Raw genomic sequence first — 19,468 nt, forward strand, 5'->3', positions numbered from 1 at the left:
AAAATGTTTTTAAAAGTGATGTGGGAATCGGATCTAAAAGGCAGGTTGTTGGGTTTATCTGGGAGAAAACTCGACCAAGTGTCCATGCATCAACCAGGGCAAAACTCTCAAGTGTTTCCTCAGGTAAAAGCAACTGTTCAGGTGTGTTAAAATTTACATTCTGTTGAGATAAAAGACTGGATCTGATATCATCGATTTTACTTCTGAAGTAAACTACTTGACTACTAAGACTACTTGAGACTGCTTCCTTGTTTATTTCTGTCAGTGCATTGGTCACGTGATCGCAGGCTTTCAAAATATGTGGGATATGTACAAATCTGGGGGCATTGCTTGTTGTATGAAAATGAACAGTTTATGATAACAACAGTGCTTTGAGCTAAATGCTATCATCTGCATGTTAACAGTTTACCAGTGACAATGCTAATGTTTATGTTTAGCAGATATAATGTGTATCATGATAACCATCTTTGTTTAGTGTGTTAGCATGCTAATATTTGCTTAACCCTATGGGCCCGAACAACGCAAAGTGCGTCCAAATTCACACCCGTTCTTCTCTGTTGATTTTCTCCGCGACCGTGCATCATAGCGAGAAGCCACGCATATCACGTGAAACAGCGGAACCTCACCTTTACACTTGTCGGTAGTCCAATGTTTTCACAAGGAAAATTAATGATAAAGTCACACTAAAATGATGTATAAAGCTTTCATACAGCTTTGCACACACATTACTCATGGTTGGATTACTTGCGAATGCAGGACCGGAGCTTTCCGATGATACCAAACACATCATTGTGCTGTCATCCCATCATGCTGTAAATACAGATCAATTGTCGACAAAATAAAAACCTGACGAATTTCTTCAGATCTTATACAGATCTTGTCATCAGTCACTTCATATAATGAGGAATAATATTATTACTATTTTATTAGTAATTTTCCATGATCTTAGTTGTAAATATTGGATGTTTCTTTCAAATAAAACACATTTTGACTTGTGAATGAGTCAATGGAATTTACTGCAATAATGAAAAATGCTGGCAATCATGTCCGCCTGGCACAAACCACATGTTTTGGACAACTGTGAAGTGACAGAATGTCCCACCATCATGGTTCTGATATTGCCAGATTCCAGAGAGGCTCCCCTCTTCATATATGGCAGAATATGTCAACTTTCATTGATATAAAAAGTGATATAAAATACAGGCACATAGAAGGACATGTAATGATGGCAAATCTGGATAGCCCAGATTGTCCTGAAAAAAAAACATGAGATGCTAGCTGAAAAGTCAATAAAATTAATCCCAAAGGAGGCATGGATCCAATCTCAACATCTCTGAACCGAAAACATCAACCTCATGGTGGTGCTGGATGAAAAGTCAAAGGATCATCAAAATAATTAGGACACATCTTCAGAAAATGCCTGTAAAAATGTCGGACCCAAGGACAGGCATTAAGAATAACTATATAGAAATATTCAAATCTTCTTGCAGATTTTGTTTGCTCATGCAGGCATATAGACTCATCAGTATTAAACTAAGACTGCTTCATAACCAGTTAAAATCTATAGCTGCTTTAAAGGTGAGGTGTGTAAGATTTAGGGGGATCAGTGGCGTCTTGCGATGAATTGCAGATTGCAACCGGTTAAAACTTGTGTTTGTTGTTCATGAGGTTTTTACCAGGAGCTGAATTGTCCACAGAGGTTTCTTCTTGTCTACAGCAAACACTGAACAATGCAGTTTCATTTTACATATCCGTGTATTTCTGACTTAGTTTGGCATGTTGCTGCAGGCGGCCAGTCTGACATGCGTGGTCACTTAATTCCTCTGATAACAATAAATCCAGATGTTTGGGAGTTTTTCACTGGGAACAGAATTATCCACAGAGGTCTCTTTCTCTCCAAAACAAATGGACCAGTTGATTTACACCCCAAGAAACACTGAATAAAGCAGTTTCACATGACAAATCATTGTAACTCCAGGGTTGCCTATTGCAGTTAGGTGATGAATGGCCCTATCAGGGGCTAGTGTTTAGTTTGTCTGCTCTGGGCTACTGAAGAAACTTGGCGGACCTGCTCCATATGTAGATATAATGGCTCATTCTACAGTAAGGAGAACACAACAATTCTTATTTTCAGGTGATTATACACTTAAGAAAACAAATGTATTATATTCTGTTCTACCTCTGCCTATATATCCCACCAAAATCCTACACATTGGACCTTCAAAGAAATATTTCAGTTGCGGACTGACCGACAAACAGACCAACATTAGCCCCTCCTCATCACCGGTAACACTGAGGGAAGTCTGCACCTCGTTAATCGTCCACAGAACCGAGTTCCACGCCAACATTTCCAAAACAAAATCAAACAGGCTGCAGTGAAAGTCTCTCCTAAACACAGGGTTTAGTGTTGCCGTAGCCCATCTGAACAACACTTTTCCGAGTGAGGATTAGAATATATGCAATTCACATAATCTGGAAGAAATCAATATATATTTTTAAATTCTTGAAGATCGACTCAATTACCAACTTGCAGGTTGGAGACCATGGTGAATAAAAAGGAAAATGATGTAGAAACTCGATTAAAACAAAAAACAAATACATATACACACTACAGTGACTTTTGGGGTCGTTTTTGTGAGAGAATTTTGCTTCGGCATCTAAAAACCCACTAACCGGAAGTGACGTAGCGTAAGGAAGTCCGGCCGAGTTTGATTGAGTGTAACATTAATAAACATGGATCCCAGTACTAGTTTTGAGACTGAAGAGGTTGAAAATGTACATTCATATGCATATGACGGCCCACAGGCTTATAATTATGAGCCTGCTAGGCGTCCAAGAGACCAGGAACAGATCAGGGTTAGGAGAAATAACGGCCACAGGAAAGAAATAGAGCTGTGGTGTGAGGAGAACCAGTGGAGAACTGGGCAGGTGTCTTGGTGAGCGACCAGCGTTAGCTAACGACAGCTAACGATGTCTAACATTGTGTTCACATCACAACATTAAGTTTGCCATCACGTATTAGGTTATAACAAATCTACCAGTTCTGCCAGTATTAGATAACTAATGCTAATTACTAGGCTTGTGCCAGCGGAGCTGGGAGTCCCTCTGAAGCCTCTGTGACAAACTAAACAAAACACTTCCTCCACAGGCTCCTCCACTTCATTTATAAACAAACATAAACCTTATTAAGTTGTCATAATGCATGTTACAATGCAAGATAAGTTGAATATAGTCCCTTGACACGCCGATGTGAAAAGCTTTTTTTTTTTTTTTTTCTCCTCCGGTTCATCCGGTTGACGTGAATTAAACCGGGTGGAGCTCTAAAACCGGACCGAACCGGTTAAACCGGAAATCGGCACAAGTCTACTACTTACCCATAACAGAAACTAATGTGCAAATATCAGCTTGTATCAGACGTATCTTGCTATGCGTGTTATAACTCCGCATTACGGTGTACTGACGTCTGCAGGGGAGAGAGGGAGAGAGAGAGACACGAAGATTTCCTGATAATTTTTTGTATGATAGGTGCTTGTGTGGGAACTGCCAGCCCATGTCCTCAGCTGTGGAGAGTATGTGCTGCAAGGAGGTGGATGCCTTCTGGGCTCTGGTGGAGAATCTGACCCCCAGACCAGACATAACATGCCTCACACTGGCCATCAACCCTCACGCCGCCCACTCCCGTCTCAAACACGGAGGCCTCCCTCTCCGCCAGGAACATAATCATCCTGTCCAAAATAAGCGCTGCATGTGCGAGGGCGGGCGGGCTCTGCCAGGAACATAATCCTCCTGTCCAAAATGAGCGCTTTTGGTCAAAGATAAAGCCGTGAAATCGCGCCTCTTCACATGCACAAAACGCACCCAGGCACGAAAACTAACGCCACTCCTTTTTCTGTCCGGAAAACAGTGGACTCGATGTCCTGACAGACTTGAGTTTGTGCAACCTGTACAAACACAATAATTCGGCATAATCACAAATGGTGAAATGCACTGTTAACAACCGAAAAAATACTAACTCACAAGTTTACTACCACTCAGACTCACTACCACCTACTACTGCGCATTGGACAGAGGCAGGGTCAAAGATGCAGAGTCCCTCTTGTGATGTAGTATCAGGCGATGTTGAAAAAAAAAGCGTTTTTAGAAGAGGAGTTAAAAAGAGCCACTTCTACCTCTGAATTTGTGCCCTGTTGTTGTGTAAACCATAATAAATTCTGAATTAACTTCTCATATGGTAAGTTTCAGACAAGGTTATGTATATATTTTTAAAAAAATTTAACCTGCAAGTTGCACTTTAAAGAGTACGTCATCCAAGAGAGACAATGAAAGTTGTCATATTGTAATTTAAAGCTATAGTGCGTAACTTCTACAGGTCCGTAAATGTCCGTTTCACCCAAGCCACTACTAGAGGAGATGACACAATGCTGATTAAGCCGATTGGCTCCTCTAACATCTCGCGGTATTTTTCAATATATATAATTTTTAGTTTGCGTGTTGACCGGCGATATTCCCGCACTGGCGCACAGGAAATGCTTCCTCACAACAAGAAGGGAGGGGGAGGAAGAGCGGAGAGTGTCATAGCAAGAGGTAGAGCGCAGGTAGAAAGAGAAAGCAATATGGCGGAGAAGTGGCCGAGACACGGTTCAGAAGTGGATCCTACCACAAAGAAAAAGCCTGGACGTTCGGCTGAAGGTCTATTAGCAAAGAAGGAAAGTGACCGACGGAGAAGGCAAACAAGGATTTGTATTGGCGTCGCTTTCCTCGGTGGAGAGCCCTGAAGGAAGAAACTGGGCTGAGGGCAGACACGGATGTTGCCTTGCTGCTGTTGGATAAGTAAGTGACTTGGTTTATAATTATATTATGAGTAGTAGGTGTTGCTGTTACATGTACTGGCGACTGGCGAGTGTTACTCTGTGTACGGTGTGTGGCGAGTGTTACTCTGTGTACATGGAAGTGCCGCCGGCTTATTAGTTGTAATGACGCATTATCCGCTGGGCGACAGAAGTTACGCACTATAGCTTTAACGTGTGCAAATGGATTCACATTATCAGCTCACACATTGAATAACATTAAAAGTAAATGTTCCTGCTTATAAGTTGCCTCCAGTTGGCCCAGTTTTCTCAGTCTACAGCTGCTGCTAGAGGGAGCGAAACATCATTTCATTTTATAGTTATAGTTCTCCCATAAGCCCCAAAACCAATCACAACTCAGCCCTGAGCAAGAGTGCCGCCCTCTATTGACCAATCAGTGGACTGCAGTGTTCACAGCTCCACCTTTTAGTACCAGAAATAACCAAATGGTGACCAAAAATGATGACAGTATGGAATGGTTCCATTGGTATCATCCACAACTTTTCACAGAAAAAATGCAAACTGAACTGAACCATACTGGACTGCTTGGGCTATTGCCATCCCTACAGCCATGCCAATAGCCAGAGTAAGGCCAGACACCTCATGCGATTCCTGGCCACAGTTCTGTAGTTTTAGAGGTTATAATCAATAATCGTGGCTCCGAGTTGGATTGAGGACTTTTGAGCACTCCTAATTCTCAGCCTGCACTTAAGTCAGTTAGGCTTGGGGTTGTTAGCCTGCAGCCTCCACATCCTGAGCCGACCCCAGCTGTCAACCCATTCTTGGGAACCCGCCTGTCCCTGGTAGGTCCTCAGAGCATCAACCAGACTACCAGACGTGAGAAGAAATCCCGAGCCCGTCCCACCAGCAACCAGGCCAAGCCTCAGTCTCAATTACCCAGTATCCAGCCAGTCCCTCAATCTGTTTACCTGGCTGACGGTACTTCTGTTCTGGCGTCGGGGGTCCTGGCAGACGACACTCCTGTTCCGGCGTCTGGGGTCCTGGCTGACGTCATTCCTGTTCCACCGCCGGGGATCCCGGCAGACGTCACTCCTGTTTCGGCCTCAGGGATCCCGGCTGACGTCACTCCTGTTCCGGCGTCGGGGGCCCCGGCAGACCTGTTTCTGCTTTGGCAGGTTGGCCGACACCTGCACCAAGAGTCCAGTCGGTGGCCTGGCCGACTCCTGCACCCAGAGTCTATTCGGTGGTCCGGCCGACTCCTGTACCGAGAGCCCAGTCAGCGGTGTGCACTTTCATGCACTTTCCTGCACCGAGAGTTCCTGCCCCCAGAGTCCAGTCGGTGACCCGCCTGACACTCGCACCCAGAGTCCAGTCAGCGGCCCGCTCGACACCCACTGGTTCTGAGCTGCAGCACTCTCAAGTCCCTGTTCCTGCCGAGCTGCGGCGCTCTCAAGTCCCTGTTCCTGCCAAGCTGCAACACTCTCAAGTCCCTGTTCCTGCCGAGTAGCAGCACTCTCAAGTTCCTCTTCGTACAGAGCTGCAGCACTCCCAAGTTCCTGTCTGTGCTGAGCTGCAGCACTTTCAAGTTCCTGTGTCACTGCAGCAATCTTGAACCACTGTTCCTGTCGAGCTGCAGCACTCTCAAGTCCCTGTTCCTGCTGAGCTGCAGCACTCCCAAGTCCCTGTCTGTGCCGAGCTACAGCACTCCCAAGTTCCTGTCTGTGCCGAGCTACAGCTCTCCCAAGTTCCATTTCCTGAGACGTTACAGCACTCCCAAGTTCCTGTCCATGCTGAGCTACATTGGTAAGGTAAAGGTAAAGGCAAATTTCCACTGATTGTCACACATCTGAGTGTGTGAAATTTGTTCTCCACATTTGACCCATCCCCTGAGGGGGCGGACACTCTACCACTAGGCCACTGAGCTGGTAACTTGCTCCCAAGTTCCTGTTTGTGCTTATCATTCAACTACCAAACATGGATTATGCACATGTACAAGGTTAGGAAATGAAGATGAGAACAAAAAGGAAACAAATGGTATAATTTCACTTCTAAGAGACACTGTTACAACAGAGATTTGGTTTTGCGTTCAGGAATGCATATCTAATTTAGGACATTAACATCTGTACAGTCTCCTCTTCACTCTGTGGTGAATGGTGTGATTTCCCGGGGTGGCGCGAGGGGACATCATGGGATGTACTTACAAAGCATTGTCTTAAGATCCTAGCCGGGCCGTTAATCAAACCAAGTTGCCCCCATGCTGGATCCCTTTAAATAATTAATGACATCAGGAGCCTTGAAGGATCTCAAGTGAACTTTTCACCCCCCTTTTGGCACCCAGATGTCTGGAGGGAGCATCCCTCATGACCAGGGTAATCTCGGGGGCAGGGTAATAAACATATGGACCTCCTTGTGGTTCCTCATTGTCTATTGTAGTCCAATCTGGAGAGTTTAGAGTACTGGTGTCCCTACAGTGGAATCGCCTTGTGCTAAAAAATGGCATCCTGTAATGAAAATGACATGATGGTGCAAGTACTACTCTTCAAATGGTATTGCCAACAGAACTCAGAGTATTGGCATTGCAAAGTCTCCATGATGACATGGGACATATGGGAGTTGAACATATACTTGACGTTGTAGGAGCTCGCTTCTTCTGGCCCAAATTGGCAGCCTCAGTTAAGAAGAAAATACAAACATGTTGAGTACGGCATAAAACTCTCCCAGAAAGACCTGCTTCATTAGTTATTAGTTTGACCAGCCAGCCATAAGAGTTGCTTTACATGGACATTTTGTCTTGGTACCATATCGCAGCAACACTAGGATATATTGGTTATCACCAACAATTTTACCAAATATGCAGTTGCCATACCCATTCCAAATCAAAAGGCTTGCACTATTGCCCAAGCAATTTCCTTGCCCATTATGGTTTTCCTGAATGTCTCCATAGTGATCAAGGAACAGATTTGAGTCCAAAACCATCAAGGAACTTTTTGAAATAGCAGGAATAAAAAAAGCACAAACCATCCCTTATCATCCTAGAAGAACTCCTGTTGAATGCTTTAATCAGACGTTCCTTCAGATGCATGGAACCCTGAATCACAAGGACAAAACTCATTGGAAAGACTTTGTTAAGCCATTAGTACAGGCTTATAACTGCACAAAAAATGAGACTACCAGCTTCAATCCTACAAACCCATTTACCTATTGACTTGGCTTTTGGTCTTTCTATTGGCAGTTTACCAACATCTCATTCCCAGTATGTCCAAAAGCTCAAAAGTAATTTTGAGGAGAGCTACAATATTGCAAGTCACAATGCTCCTAAAAATGCAAACTGAAACAAAGCACGTTTTGACAAACGAATCACTGAATCAACTCTGAATGTTGGACCTTGAGGGAAGCACAAGCTGGCAGATAAATGGGAATCAGACATTTATGTTGTTGTTTACCATGCAGGGGATCTTCCAGTGTACACAGTCAAGCCTGAAGGCAAAGACGGCCCTCTGCATACTCTGCATCAGGACTTACTTCTGCCTTTTGGATCTTTGCCCACTATTGATCCAGAGCTTCCTGTCACTCCTAAATCACCCCAGCGACCAAAAAACCCATAAGCATCCAGGTCTCGGAAGTGATAGTGTAGAAGAGGAATTAATAAATTAATTCAGATTCAATTGATGACATTCCTATGCAAAGTAATGTACCAGCAGAACCCTCCAAATTCACCAGTCTATGAGAGAAATCAAGTCAGTCAACCTACTTGTAACACCCCTGTCATACATTTATAAATTCCTCTCACTTACCTTCTCCTGCTGAGATCACACCATCAGACGCGGGGAGAGGTTTTGTTCCAGTTGTTAAGACTTCTGGTAACATCTCACAAGAGGTTAAACCTGAACCAGAACCTGATATGGTTTTGTCTGAAAGAAACCATGATGAATATGAGAATATACCTGACCAGGACTTGCCTGAAGGGGCAACACCTTTGACCCCGGCCCCTGTCCTTTGTTAGGCCAAGCTCCGACTCCATGCATTCCATGCAGAGCCCCCTGTGAGAGCAGGCCAGCAACATTTCATTAAACTTCTTTTCAAACCATATCGACTGGAAACCTGGAAATTGAACAAAATCTGAAGCATCCAAGAAAGTAGTGAGTGAAACTCACGTTCGGTGAGGTCAAACAAGCCAAGCTAATGCTAACAAGCCATGAGGCTAATGAATTATTGAAATACAAGGTGTAACTGTGCATCCTGCTACTCAACAGCCCAAGCTGGATCAACTCAAGATCTGCTGGAATGACACAGACTTGCTGCTGAACGACGGGGAGCCAAATTAATCGCAATTTACCTGTGGAAAATGGAATTAAAAAGGAGAAATGACCACTTGATGAAATGTTTGATACCAGTGATTTATTTGTGCCTGTTTACCTGAACAGGCCAGGCTTTAGCAATAACTGGATGGTGAGCTAAGGGAGGAACCAGTGAAGAAGAAAGCCCTTGCTGAAACAATGCACTTAGCTGTATCCAGGCTTCAAACTTGGCTCCCCTAGGCCCATTTCTCCCCCTGGTGTGGAAGGACTGTATACTGTGCCAATTTACACAGAGACTTTTCACTTTGTGACCAAAGACTGTGAATCAACAGTGCAATAACTAACATTTCCCCTCTAGTCAATTCCAAGATGGCAATGGGGGTCGGCAGCCTGTTGCAGCAGCTCTGACTATTTGCACTCTTTTTGCTTCTTTTTCGTATGTTTAACTTTGTGTTTTTATAGTTTTTTGTTTTCTTTGCTCATTTATATTGTATTGCTGCAGCATTCTAGTTGTAGTATTACTGGGGAGTAATTCATTTTTTCTTCACGTAGTTTTTCTTGACTACTTACTTACTTACTTTTCTTTCTTTTCAAACATGGAGCCGGCATCCCCACTGTGCAGATTCCTGAGGAGATATGGAGGGGCACCGTGGGAAGAAAGCTGGCGCTAAAGTCAGAGAGAGGATTGAGAGAGACAAGCCCTTCTTGCCATCAATGCAAGATGGCGCTGTTGTGTGTGGCTGGCCGTCTGCCTCTGTTACCTCTTCTGTGTATTGTCCTGTTTTTAAGCGTTTTTTTTGTCCATAATGTGTCACCGCTGCTGGTGTATGATCGCCTGACTCTTTTAAATATCCGCGATTCTGTGGACAAACTACCGATCCATGACTTCAGTGGACAGCCAAAGACACCGCCGCCTCTGTTGGCGTCTATATCGCCGTGCTTATGGCATCCATCCAGTGGGTTGCTACGCAATGGCCGACACAGGAGACGAGGAAGGAGAGGTGGAGTAATATGCAGACTGAGAGCTTACCTGGCTTCATCCTCCACACACAACCCTTGTTGTCCACCGTTTGAGCTCTCCAAGGAGTGCGCCAGTTACAGCATGCGAGGCTCCACGGATTATTGCTACCGATGGCTGCTGCCGGCTGTTCCAGAGGCCGGGTATCCGCTCCCCTGTCACCGGCCCATGAGGATCTGTAGACGGGGCTGTGCGCCGGAGAATCTCCGCCCGATCGGCCGTGCCTCCCAACAAGCTGACCAGTGTTTAATTCACATGGCTCTGGTAAACACTAGGTCTGTGGCTAACAAGACTTTTATCCTGAATGACTTTTTTACTTCTTCTTCCCTGGATTTTCTCCTGTTGACGGAAACCTGGCTGAAACCAGCGCCTTCTCAGAGCTCCTCCCACCTGGCTGTTGCTTCTTCAGCTCCCCTCGACTTTCTGGTCGAGGGGGCGGGGTTACTGCTGTATTTAATGACAGTTTTAAATGTCGGCTTCTTCCCACAGATACTTACTCCTGTTTTGAGCTGCTATTATTTGTGGTGGAGTTTGCAAGTCCTGTGTTATGTGCTTTTGTCTATCGCCCTCCCAAATATAATAAGGACTTAATTCATGAGTTTTCTGAGTTTTTGGCGGACATTCTCCCAAAATATGACAAACTCCTGATTTGTGGGGATTTTAATGTTCATGTTTGTTGTCCTTCTGACCAGTTTGCCACTGATTTTAAAAGGCTTTTAGCAACTTTTAATTTAATTAAATCAGTGGATAAACCTGCGCATCATCTTGGGCACACTTTGGACCTTATTATTTCTTCCGGGCTCTCAATCTCCCTTTATGAGATTTCTGAGACTGCCATCTCAGATCATTTCCCCATTATTTTTGAATTTCAAGCCCCCTCATCAGTCAGCAAGCCTCTTGCTCCATCTTGTCGGAGTCGCATCATCACTTTCTCCATGGCTGATGAATTTTCTGCTGCATTCAGGGACTCTCAGTTTTTTGCCTTGAATGGCATGGTCTCCCCTCTTTGTCCAGATAATATTCTGTCCTCCTTCTACACCACCTGCTCCGGGATTTTGGACTCTGTTGCCCCTTTTCGGCAAAAATCTGCCAAACCAAGAACGGAGCCATGGCTAAATGACACCACCCGTGCCATTAGGCAACGTTGCAGGCAAGCTGAACGAAGATGGAAAAAGGAAAAACTACATGTGTCTCTGGAAATGTTAAGGGACTGTTTTGCTGATTATCAGAGGGCTGTGAGGGAGGCAAAATCTCAGTTTCTCTCTGATATTATTTCTAGAAGCAACCACTGTCCCAGGGTGTTATTTAATACAATTAATTCTTTTATAACCCCACCTACTTCTGTTGTGACTGATGCCTCTTTATAACCCCACCTACTTCTGTTGTGACTGATGCCTCAACCACCACTTGTGAGAATTTTCTTTGCTTTTTTGTTGACAAAGTGAATTCCGTCAGACAGGCTAGCAACAAGAGTTTTGATAAGGATCTGTCTGTTGCCCCAGCCCACTCTGCTGTGTTTGAGCACTTTGAGTTGGTTTCTCTCCCCTCCCTCGCTGACATTGTGAAATCTTTGAAGCCTACTAACTGTCCTTTGGATGTTGTTCCTGCCAAAATGTTAAAAAGTGCTTTTAATACTGTTGGGCCTGGTCTTTTGGTATTTGTGAACACCTGCCTTAGTTTAGGAGCCGTCCCAGCTGCCTTTAAACACGCTGTGGTTAGGCCCCTTCTAAAAAAACCTCATCTTGACTCCTCTGTGTTATCAAATTTTAGACCTGTTTCTCATATGCCCTTTCTCTCTAAGGTTTTAGAGAAAGTTGTTTTTGTACAGTTACGGTCCTTTCTGGAAAACAACTCTGTTTTTGAAAAATTCCAATCTGGGTTCAGGTCTCGTCATAGCACTGAGTCTGCCTTGTTAAAGGTGCACAATGATATTGTACTGTCTGTTGATGCCAAGTGCCCTGTTGTCTTAGTTCTGCTAGATCTCACAGCAGCCTTTGATACAATGGACCATACAGTCCTCCTGTCACGCCTGAATCACTATGTTGGCTTTCGCGGCACTGTACTTAAGTGGTTTACGTCTTATTTGTCTGATAGAACCTTTTCTGTAATGATTGGTGATTCCTGCTCCTCCAGTGCCTCTCTCTCGTGTGGGGTCCCGAAAGGTTCTATTCTTGGTCCTATTCTTTTTTCGTTATATATGTTACCACTTGATTCTATTATAGCCAGGCACAACCTTTCTTTTCATTGTTACGCAGATGATCTGCAAATCTATCTGCCATTGAAGCCTAGAGGTACTGATGCACAAAGTTCCCAACTTGACTGTTTTGTCTTCATTTAAATGCAGAAAGTTTTGGGCCAACCACTGCTTGATGTCAGCAATACAGAGTGCATTGTGTTTGAGGATACTGTGACGACTGGCTTTGGCGCCTTGTCTTCATCGTTCAGTCCTACTGTCAGAAATCTGGGAGTGATCTTTGACAGTTATTTGAAATTTGATAAACAAATTGACAATGTTGTAAAGACAAGCTTTTATCAGTTACGTCTCCTGGCCAAAGTAAAATCATTCTTGAGCTGTCACGACCTGGAGAGAGCTATCCATGCTCTAATTAGCTCCAGACTAGATTACTGCAATGCACTGTACGTTGGCATCTCCCAGTCTTCTCTTAGCCGCCTTCAACTTGTTCAAAATGCAGCTGCTCGTCTGTTAACTGGCACTAGTAGACGAGAGCACATTACCCCAGTCCTCTATTGGACTGGACTCATAACACAGATGCCCTCTATAGGAAAGGACAGAGCAGGATGTTCTTCCTGAGGAGACTCAGATCGTTTGGCGTCTGTAGTGGGCTCCTCAAGACCTTCTACCAGTCTATGGTTGCCAGTGCACTCTTCTTTGCTGTAGTGTGCTGGTGGGGTGGAGTTAAGACTGGTGAGGTCAACAGGCTCAACAAGCTTGTGAGGAAAGCCCGCTCTGTGGTGAGACTGGACCTGGACAGTCTGGAGACAGTGGCTGAGAGGAGGGTGAAGGACAAAATCTGTGCAATCCTGGACCCTTCTCACCCCCTGCACGACGAGCTGTGGCTGATGGGCAGCTCATTCAGCCAGCGGATTATCCTACCCAGGAGCAGAACTGAACGATTCAGACACTCCTTTGTGCCCACCGCCATCAGACTGTACAACAGTGGTTTGTCTTAGCTACATCTAGCTCTGAACGGACCTATCTTGCATTTGTCCAATAATGACACTTTATCTGCCACCTGTCACTTTATTCATCTGATGTAGCAATTTTATTGATGTAGCAATTTTATTTTATCTTTTATTTATCTATTATTATCTTTAATTTTTATTTTTCATTTTTTCTCTTTAATCTGTGATACTTGAATCCCCCCCCCTGGAGGATCAATAAAGTATATCTTATCTTATCTTATCTTTAAAATTGCAAAACCATCAGGTTTAAAGGGGCGCTGATGCCACTTTCAAAGTGCCATACCAATAATCACTACAAAGTGTATTTTACTGAATGTTTGACTGTGGCTGTGCTAATTATGCATGGATGAGGTATGACAAATGTTAGTTTTGTTCAACTCATTGATTTGAACTGATAGGATTGTATGTATATAAACTGATGGACTAGTAAGCTAACTTAAAGGAACTTGACAAGCTAATTTGAAGAAATTTCATTAGCTACTTGAACAATTAACTGATAGTAGTACCACTACAACAAAATAACACTTTGGGCTGGATCTACTACAGGTTTGTGTGTATAAAAACGTGTGCAAACTCACTGCACACGCAAAAAAATGTACAAACTGATTTACTAACAGTGCGCACTAAGGGTTGCGTCTTTTAAAGGTGCAAAATAGCGCGTCTGCATCCAGTTAGTACGTTTGCTGCAATGAATGATGCAATATGGGGCGTTTACACGCAATTGTGCGTGTGCTGGGAGGAGAAAATGTAAATATATTAATTTAGTACACGCAAAGTGATTTATCAAACCTGATAGCAATTTTGCAAATAGAAACTGCGTCTGTATTTAACACGTGTCAAAGGTAGGTGCAAACGGTTTGTATGCATAATTGCGTACACATGGCTGCGGTTATTGTTGCAAGAAGGAGACATCGAAACGATGAAAGAAGACGCAGAGAACGCATTTTTCACCCTCGTGTGAACATTTTTGGAATGAATGAGGAAACAATCATTAAAACATATCGCCTATCCAGCATTGCCATTTTGGAACTATTCTGAGAAACAGTTTTTATGTTTTCCAAGTTGCGAGATGGCAAGTTTGGAGATGGTTGGCTTGTAGGTGAGTCAATTTGTAAAATCCTTTGTAAATTAATTAAATTAAAAACAAGAGCGTGTTTCATATTGATTCATATGTTTTTTAAGGTGATAGCGCATACCACCCTACACCCCTTCTTCCTGACACCTGTTCTCAACCCGACCACTGCCGGAGAGATAAGGTACAACGAGGCCCATATCCGCACACGGAATATTGTGGAGCGCACCTTTGGAATCTTGAAGAGCAGGTTCCGTTGTTTGGATCGCACTGGAGGAGCACTGCTGTACAGGCCAGAAAAAGTGGCCCAGATTGTGGTGACCTGCTGCATGCTACATAACATCGCTGAGCAACAAGGGCTGGAGCATAATGCCATGCCGACCTGCCCCGCCTCCCGTATGGAACAACAACCCAATGCTGCGGGGATGCAGACACGCAGCAATCTCATTCTAAGTCACTTCTTGTGAGCTGTTTGGTATATGCATTTATTTTTCTATTTTCATTCAATAATATGTAATGCAGAAATACACCTTGATTAAACATGTTGAAACATGCTGTAGATTAGAATACGAGTGCTAGTGTGACCCAATAAACTGCAGAGCATTGCAAAGTTAAGCAAATCAACATTTATTGAAAAAAGGTTGATTGAAATCACTTTTTAGATTCCAAACATTATTATCAAACGAAATAATCAGTCTCATTAACGTCTAATTATGTTAAGCCACGCAACAACATATTAAAGACACATTGTTTCAGTCACAAAATATATTAGGCTATAGCTCTAACATTTATCGTGGCAAAAAACCAAAACTAAACAGTTCTTTATCGTATAGCCTATTTTACGCAAGTGGAACTTGCCCGCCGTGCGCACCTCTCCTCCCTCTCCGGTCCCTGGCTGTTAGTCACAGATTTCTTCCCATATAGCGTTCCTTTGTGAGACAGTCAGGTTTCTTTGCTGTAGCTCATTTAAGTGTTTATTGGCCTCATCTACCAACACCTCTAATTCCACAGGGTCAAATTTCATTTACGCAATCACTCTTAGTAAATCACCCGCAAACCGCGGTTCAGCCCCACACGCAAAATTCGAGATTGCGCGGGCAACTTAGTACATGCAAATTGGGATCTTAGTAGATCCGGCCTTTTGTTGTTTGGATGTTTTGCCTTGATTTACTTACAAGTGATTTTTTTTTTTTTTTTCAATACAGCGAGTGAATTCAATTCTGTGTCTGTGTGTTTCATTAATTTTCACCCAGGTTCATAGCTATTAGTCCAACTGCAATTGTTGCATTTACTTTATACTATATTACAATTTGTTTACATTATTTTTATACATATTATTAACAAACATTAAGTATTTCATCATAAATGCTACACCAGACTAATTAAACTAACTTCAGTCTGATTATCAGGTTACCACTAATGTAGGTTACTGTTAAGACTAATACAAGCTACACCTCAACTACATAGACAGTCTGGTTTTCATAAACTTCAGGACTTATTGGTTACTCAGCATATAGGGTAGTGGAATATGTGCAGTCCTCTTGTTTTTAGAGTCTGAAAATGAATCAGTGTCAAGTGAAGGAGAGTCTGGGTCCAGTGAGCAGCAGAATGAATGGAGACTATTAGTCAGTGAAGCAGCACTGGGACTCCAACCAGGCAGGAAGTTTAACTTTGCAGACCTAGAGTCTTCTCTGCAGGTTTTCTGCCAAATCCCCTATTAGGACAGAAAAATGTTCTAATAAAAGATTGTATTTAGTAATTCCTAACTTTCAGGGTTGTACTTGCCTCAGGTGGACTGGCTCATGAGGACTTCTACCCCACCCCAGCTCTGTGTACAGCTGTTTGTGGCTGGAAAAAGGTGCAGTTTTGTTGACAGGATGACCCCCTAACAAAGTGCAGATCAATGGAACAGAGGGATGGACTGAGGTGGTTGTTGGCCTCACTGACACTTTAGCCATGGACCCTGCTGTGCAGTCTGGCCTGGCTGAAGATTTCAGTGCCAAGTCTTTTATCACAACAAGCTGTGTTCTTACTGGACTTTTTCCACTGTATTAAAAAACACACATCTGCTAAAGGGTCCCTGTACCTCAGGGCAGGCAGCAGGTTTTAGGCAAACAGTCAGTAATACAGCATATTTTTGCGTTTTTCTGCTTCTTGTAGACCATCACACACAAAATAGCACACACCTGCTTTCCCAGTCTGGATCTCCACATTCTGGCTGAAGCGTCCGCAGCCTGCTGATGTTCTGGCTCGGACCTGGAAGATGTACTTGGTGCCTGGCTTCAGCCCTGACACTCGGGCGCTGGTATTCTTGGACTTCAGAGTGGAGTAACTCTGCACTTCATTATCCTGTAACAGAAACAACCACATTTAGAGATCAGAATCGGGGAAATTGGCATATTGGTCAGCTCATGAGCTCAATAGCCCCCATTTATGAAACATACTAGAAAAAACGTCTGTCTGTAATACATCTTTATAATCTTTTGTTTCAACACTGACAAAACCAAAATATGTTTAGATCATTTATCATCAAAAAAGAAGTAATTAAACCTTGCAACAGTGTAACTAGTTAAATACTAGCAGCCTATGGGTTATTACATGTTTGCTGGTGTCCGGTTCAGACACAGGTGGTGCGTCTGTGTATATAATATGCTATTATAACAATACCAACCACCAGTATTTAATATAGAGGATAATACTATTAATATATGTAGGCATTTGGTCAGTACATAACATGGATGTGTAAATTAAATTTTCCAACCTCAGCTGGAGTTCGACTGACCACAGCAGTGATTTCTGTCAATAATGTGTATTAATGACTCCCTTTAATGCCACTTTGTCAGCGAGAGCCAGATGGTTAAATTGGACCTGACATGTCAGCGTCTCCATTTGTAGCTCAGAGAAGTTTCTCTTATTGGCTGTATGACACCTTTCTGCATTGTAAACTCGAAGGAAGAGGCCTCTAAACCCAGAATATATTGACATGGGATATTTAAATTACAATTGTTTTCAGCTGCCACATTTATTAACACCCGATCATTCCTTCACTGTGATTAGTGAGATAAGTATGTTTCATAAATCACATGTGAACCCTATCACATTTTTGTTGTTTTGTTTTATTGATAAATGAGGGCCTATTTGTTTCTCCATGAAAACACAAGCACCATATTGACGTTACATACACAGTGCACATTGTTTACAGGCATCTCACAGGCTTTTATTTGTTATATTTTACCAAATTCAGAATTTTATTGTGAAATTTGTGCAGGTAAGTATAGTTATTCTACAGAACCATACTGCTAAATTACAGTAATATATAGAGTTTAACTGTGAGATTACAGTGAAATACAATAATTCTAGGGGAGCATACGGCTAAATCACAGTAATCAGATGTACATAAACTAGTTGATATAAACTATAGTAGTTTCTCATACTCTCTCCACACACGCACACAAACACACACAAAAAGACACGCATTTCTTCCCTGACATTTTTTGTTGTGCGATATCGCCACCGCGCTGCCGTCCTGCATTCCTCCCGAACTCCACACCCTCTCACCTGCCCGTGCTCACTCCTCTCTCTCTCACTCGCTCCCTCACTCGCTCTGCTTAAGCCTGTTACATTTCTTAAAGGGCCATACGCACCCATAACAATAAATTGATTTTTTTTTATGACGGAAGAGCCGCACGCCGATGGTTTTAATTAATGGATCGAAGAGCCGCACACTGGTTGGGTTGGCCACCCCTGCATTAATGTAATGGGCTTTAACTGTGAGGTTTCAGTGAAATATAGTAATCTCCTCCAGGAGCATGCTGCTAAATCACAGTAATATGCAGGTATAACTACTGTGAGATTACAGTATACAGCTGTCATTTCACATCAATTTACTGTGAAAATGACACATTTACTGTGAAAGTAATGCAACTAGCAGTCAGTAATTTACTGTAAATATCAAATATTTTACAGTGTGGTTTATAGCAAATAATGTGCTAGACTGATCATTTCACAACTCAAACGATGACCCCAATAAATCTGTTATAGCCAAGTTTTCTTGTTGGTTACACTTAAACCTGGATTTGTGGGGTGCCTAATAGCTCAATGGGTACAGCAGACATCCCACATACAAAGGCAATGTCCTTGCCTTTTGCTGCACGTCATCCCCTCTACCTTGCCCTTTCATGATAAATAATGTCCTATCAAATAAAGAGGCAAAAGCCAAAAAAATAAAGAAAAAAGGAAATGGATGTATAAGCTGTAAGACCTAACATATATATATATAATTTCTCTTCAAGAATTGACCGCAGTGATTTCTTCATCTAAATCATCAACGTGTCTCTTAGACCCCATCCCAACGAGGCTGAATCCCGATCAAATTAAGAAAGCAAGAGTAAGAAATAAACTAAAAGGATAATCAATAATGGTGAACAGAATAAGTAAATAAATAGATACACAACTTATATAGAATTAAATAAATAAATAATAATAAATAAAATACAAAAGATAAAACAATAAAAAATAATAAAATTTTTGTTTTGAAACAGAGTCAGTCATTAATAGCACAGACGTTGCTGCTGTACTTTCAGAGTCCCAAGGCCAGCAGTTAGGTTATGCATACCTGGGACCACGCACAATACTCCCAAAACCATGCATACTAATCTTCCCTTTCTTTCAAAGATCCTTGAGAAAGTAGTCGCAGACCAGCTGTGTGATTTTCTCNAAGATAAAACAATAAAAAATAATAAAATTTTTGTTTTGAAACAGAGTCAGTCATTAATAGCACAGACGTTGCTGCTGTACTTTCAGAGTCCCAAGGCCAGCAGTTAGGTTATGCATACCTGGGACCACGCACAATACTCCCAAAACCATGCATACTAATCTTCCCTTTCTTTCAAAGATCCTTGAGAAAGTAGTCGCAGACCAGCTGTGTGATTTTCTCCATGATATAATTTATTNAATTTATTTGAGGAATTTCAGTCAAGATTTAGAGTGCATCATAGCACTGAGACAGCACTAGTTAAAATTACAAATGACCTTCTGATTGCTTCAGACAAAGGACTCGTCTCTGTAC

The 19,468-nt window shown here is 42.7% G+C and overlaps 1 protein-coding gene across 1 annotated transcript in view; it reads right to left on the bottom strand.

Moving 5' to 3' along the window:
• epha8 (eph receptor A8) overlaps nt 1-19,468 on the bottom strand; it is a 343,673-nt gene that overhangs the window by 50,980 nt on the left and 273,225 nt on the right. Inside the window, exon 10 of the mRNA XM_050038788.1 lies at nt 16,587-16,749. Within this exon, the coding sequence (XP_049894745.1) occupies nt 16,587-16,749 (163 nt within the window). The remainder of the gene's footprint in view (nt 1-16,586; nt 16,750-19,468) is intronic.

The sequence above is a fragment of the Epinephelus moara genome, chromosome 24, assembly GCF_006386435.1.
Source record: "Epinephelus moara isolate mb chromosome 24, YSFRI_EMoa_1.0, whole genome shotgun sequence".
NCBI lineage: Eukaryota > Metazoa > Chordata > Actinopteri > Perciformes > Serranidae > Epinephelus > Epinephelus moara.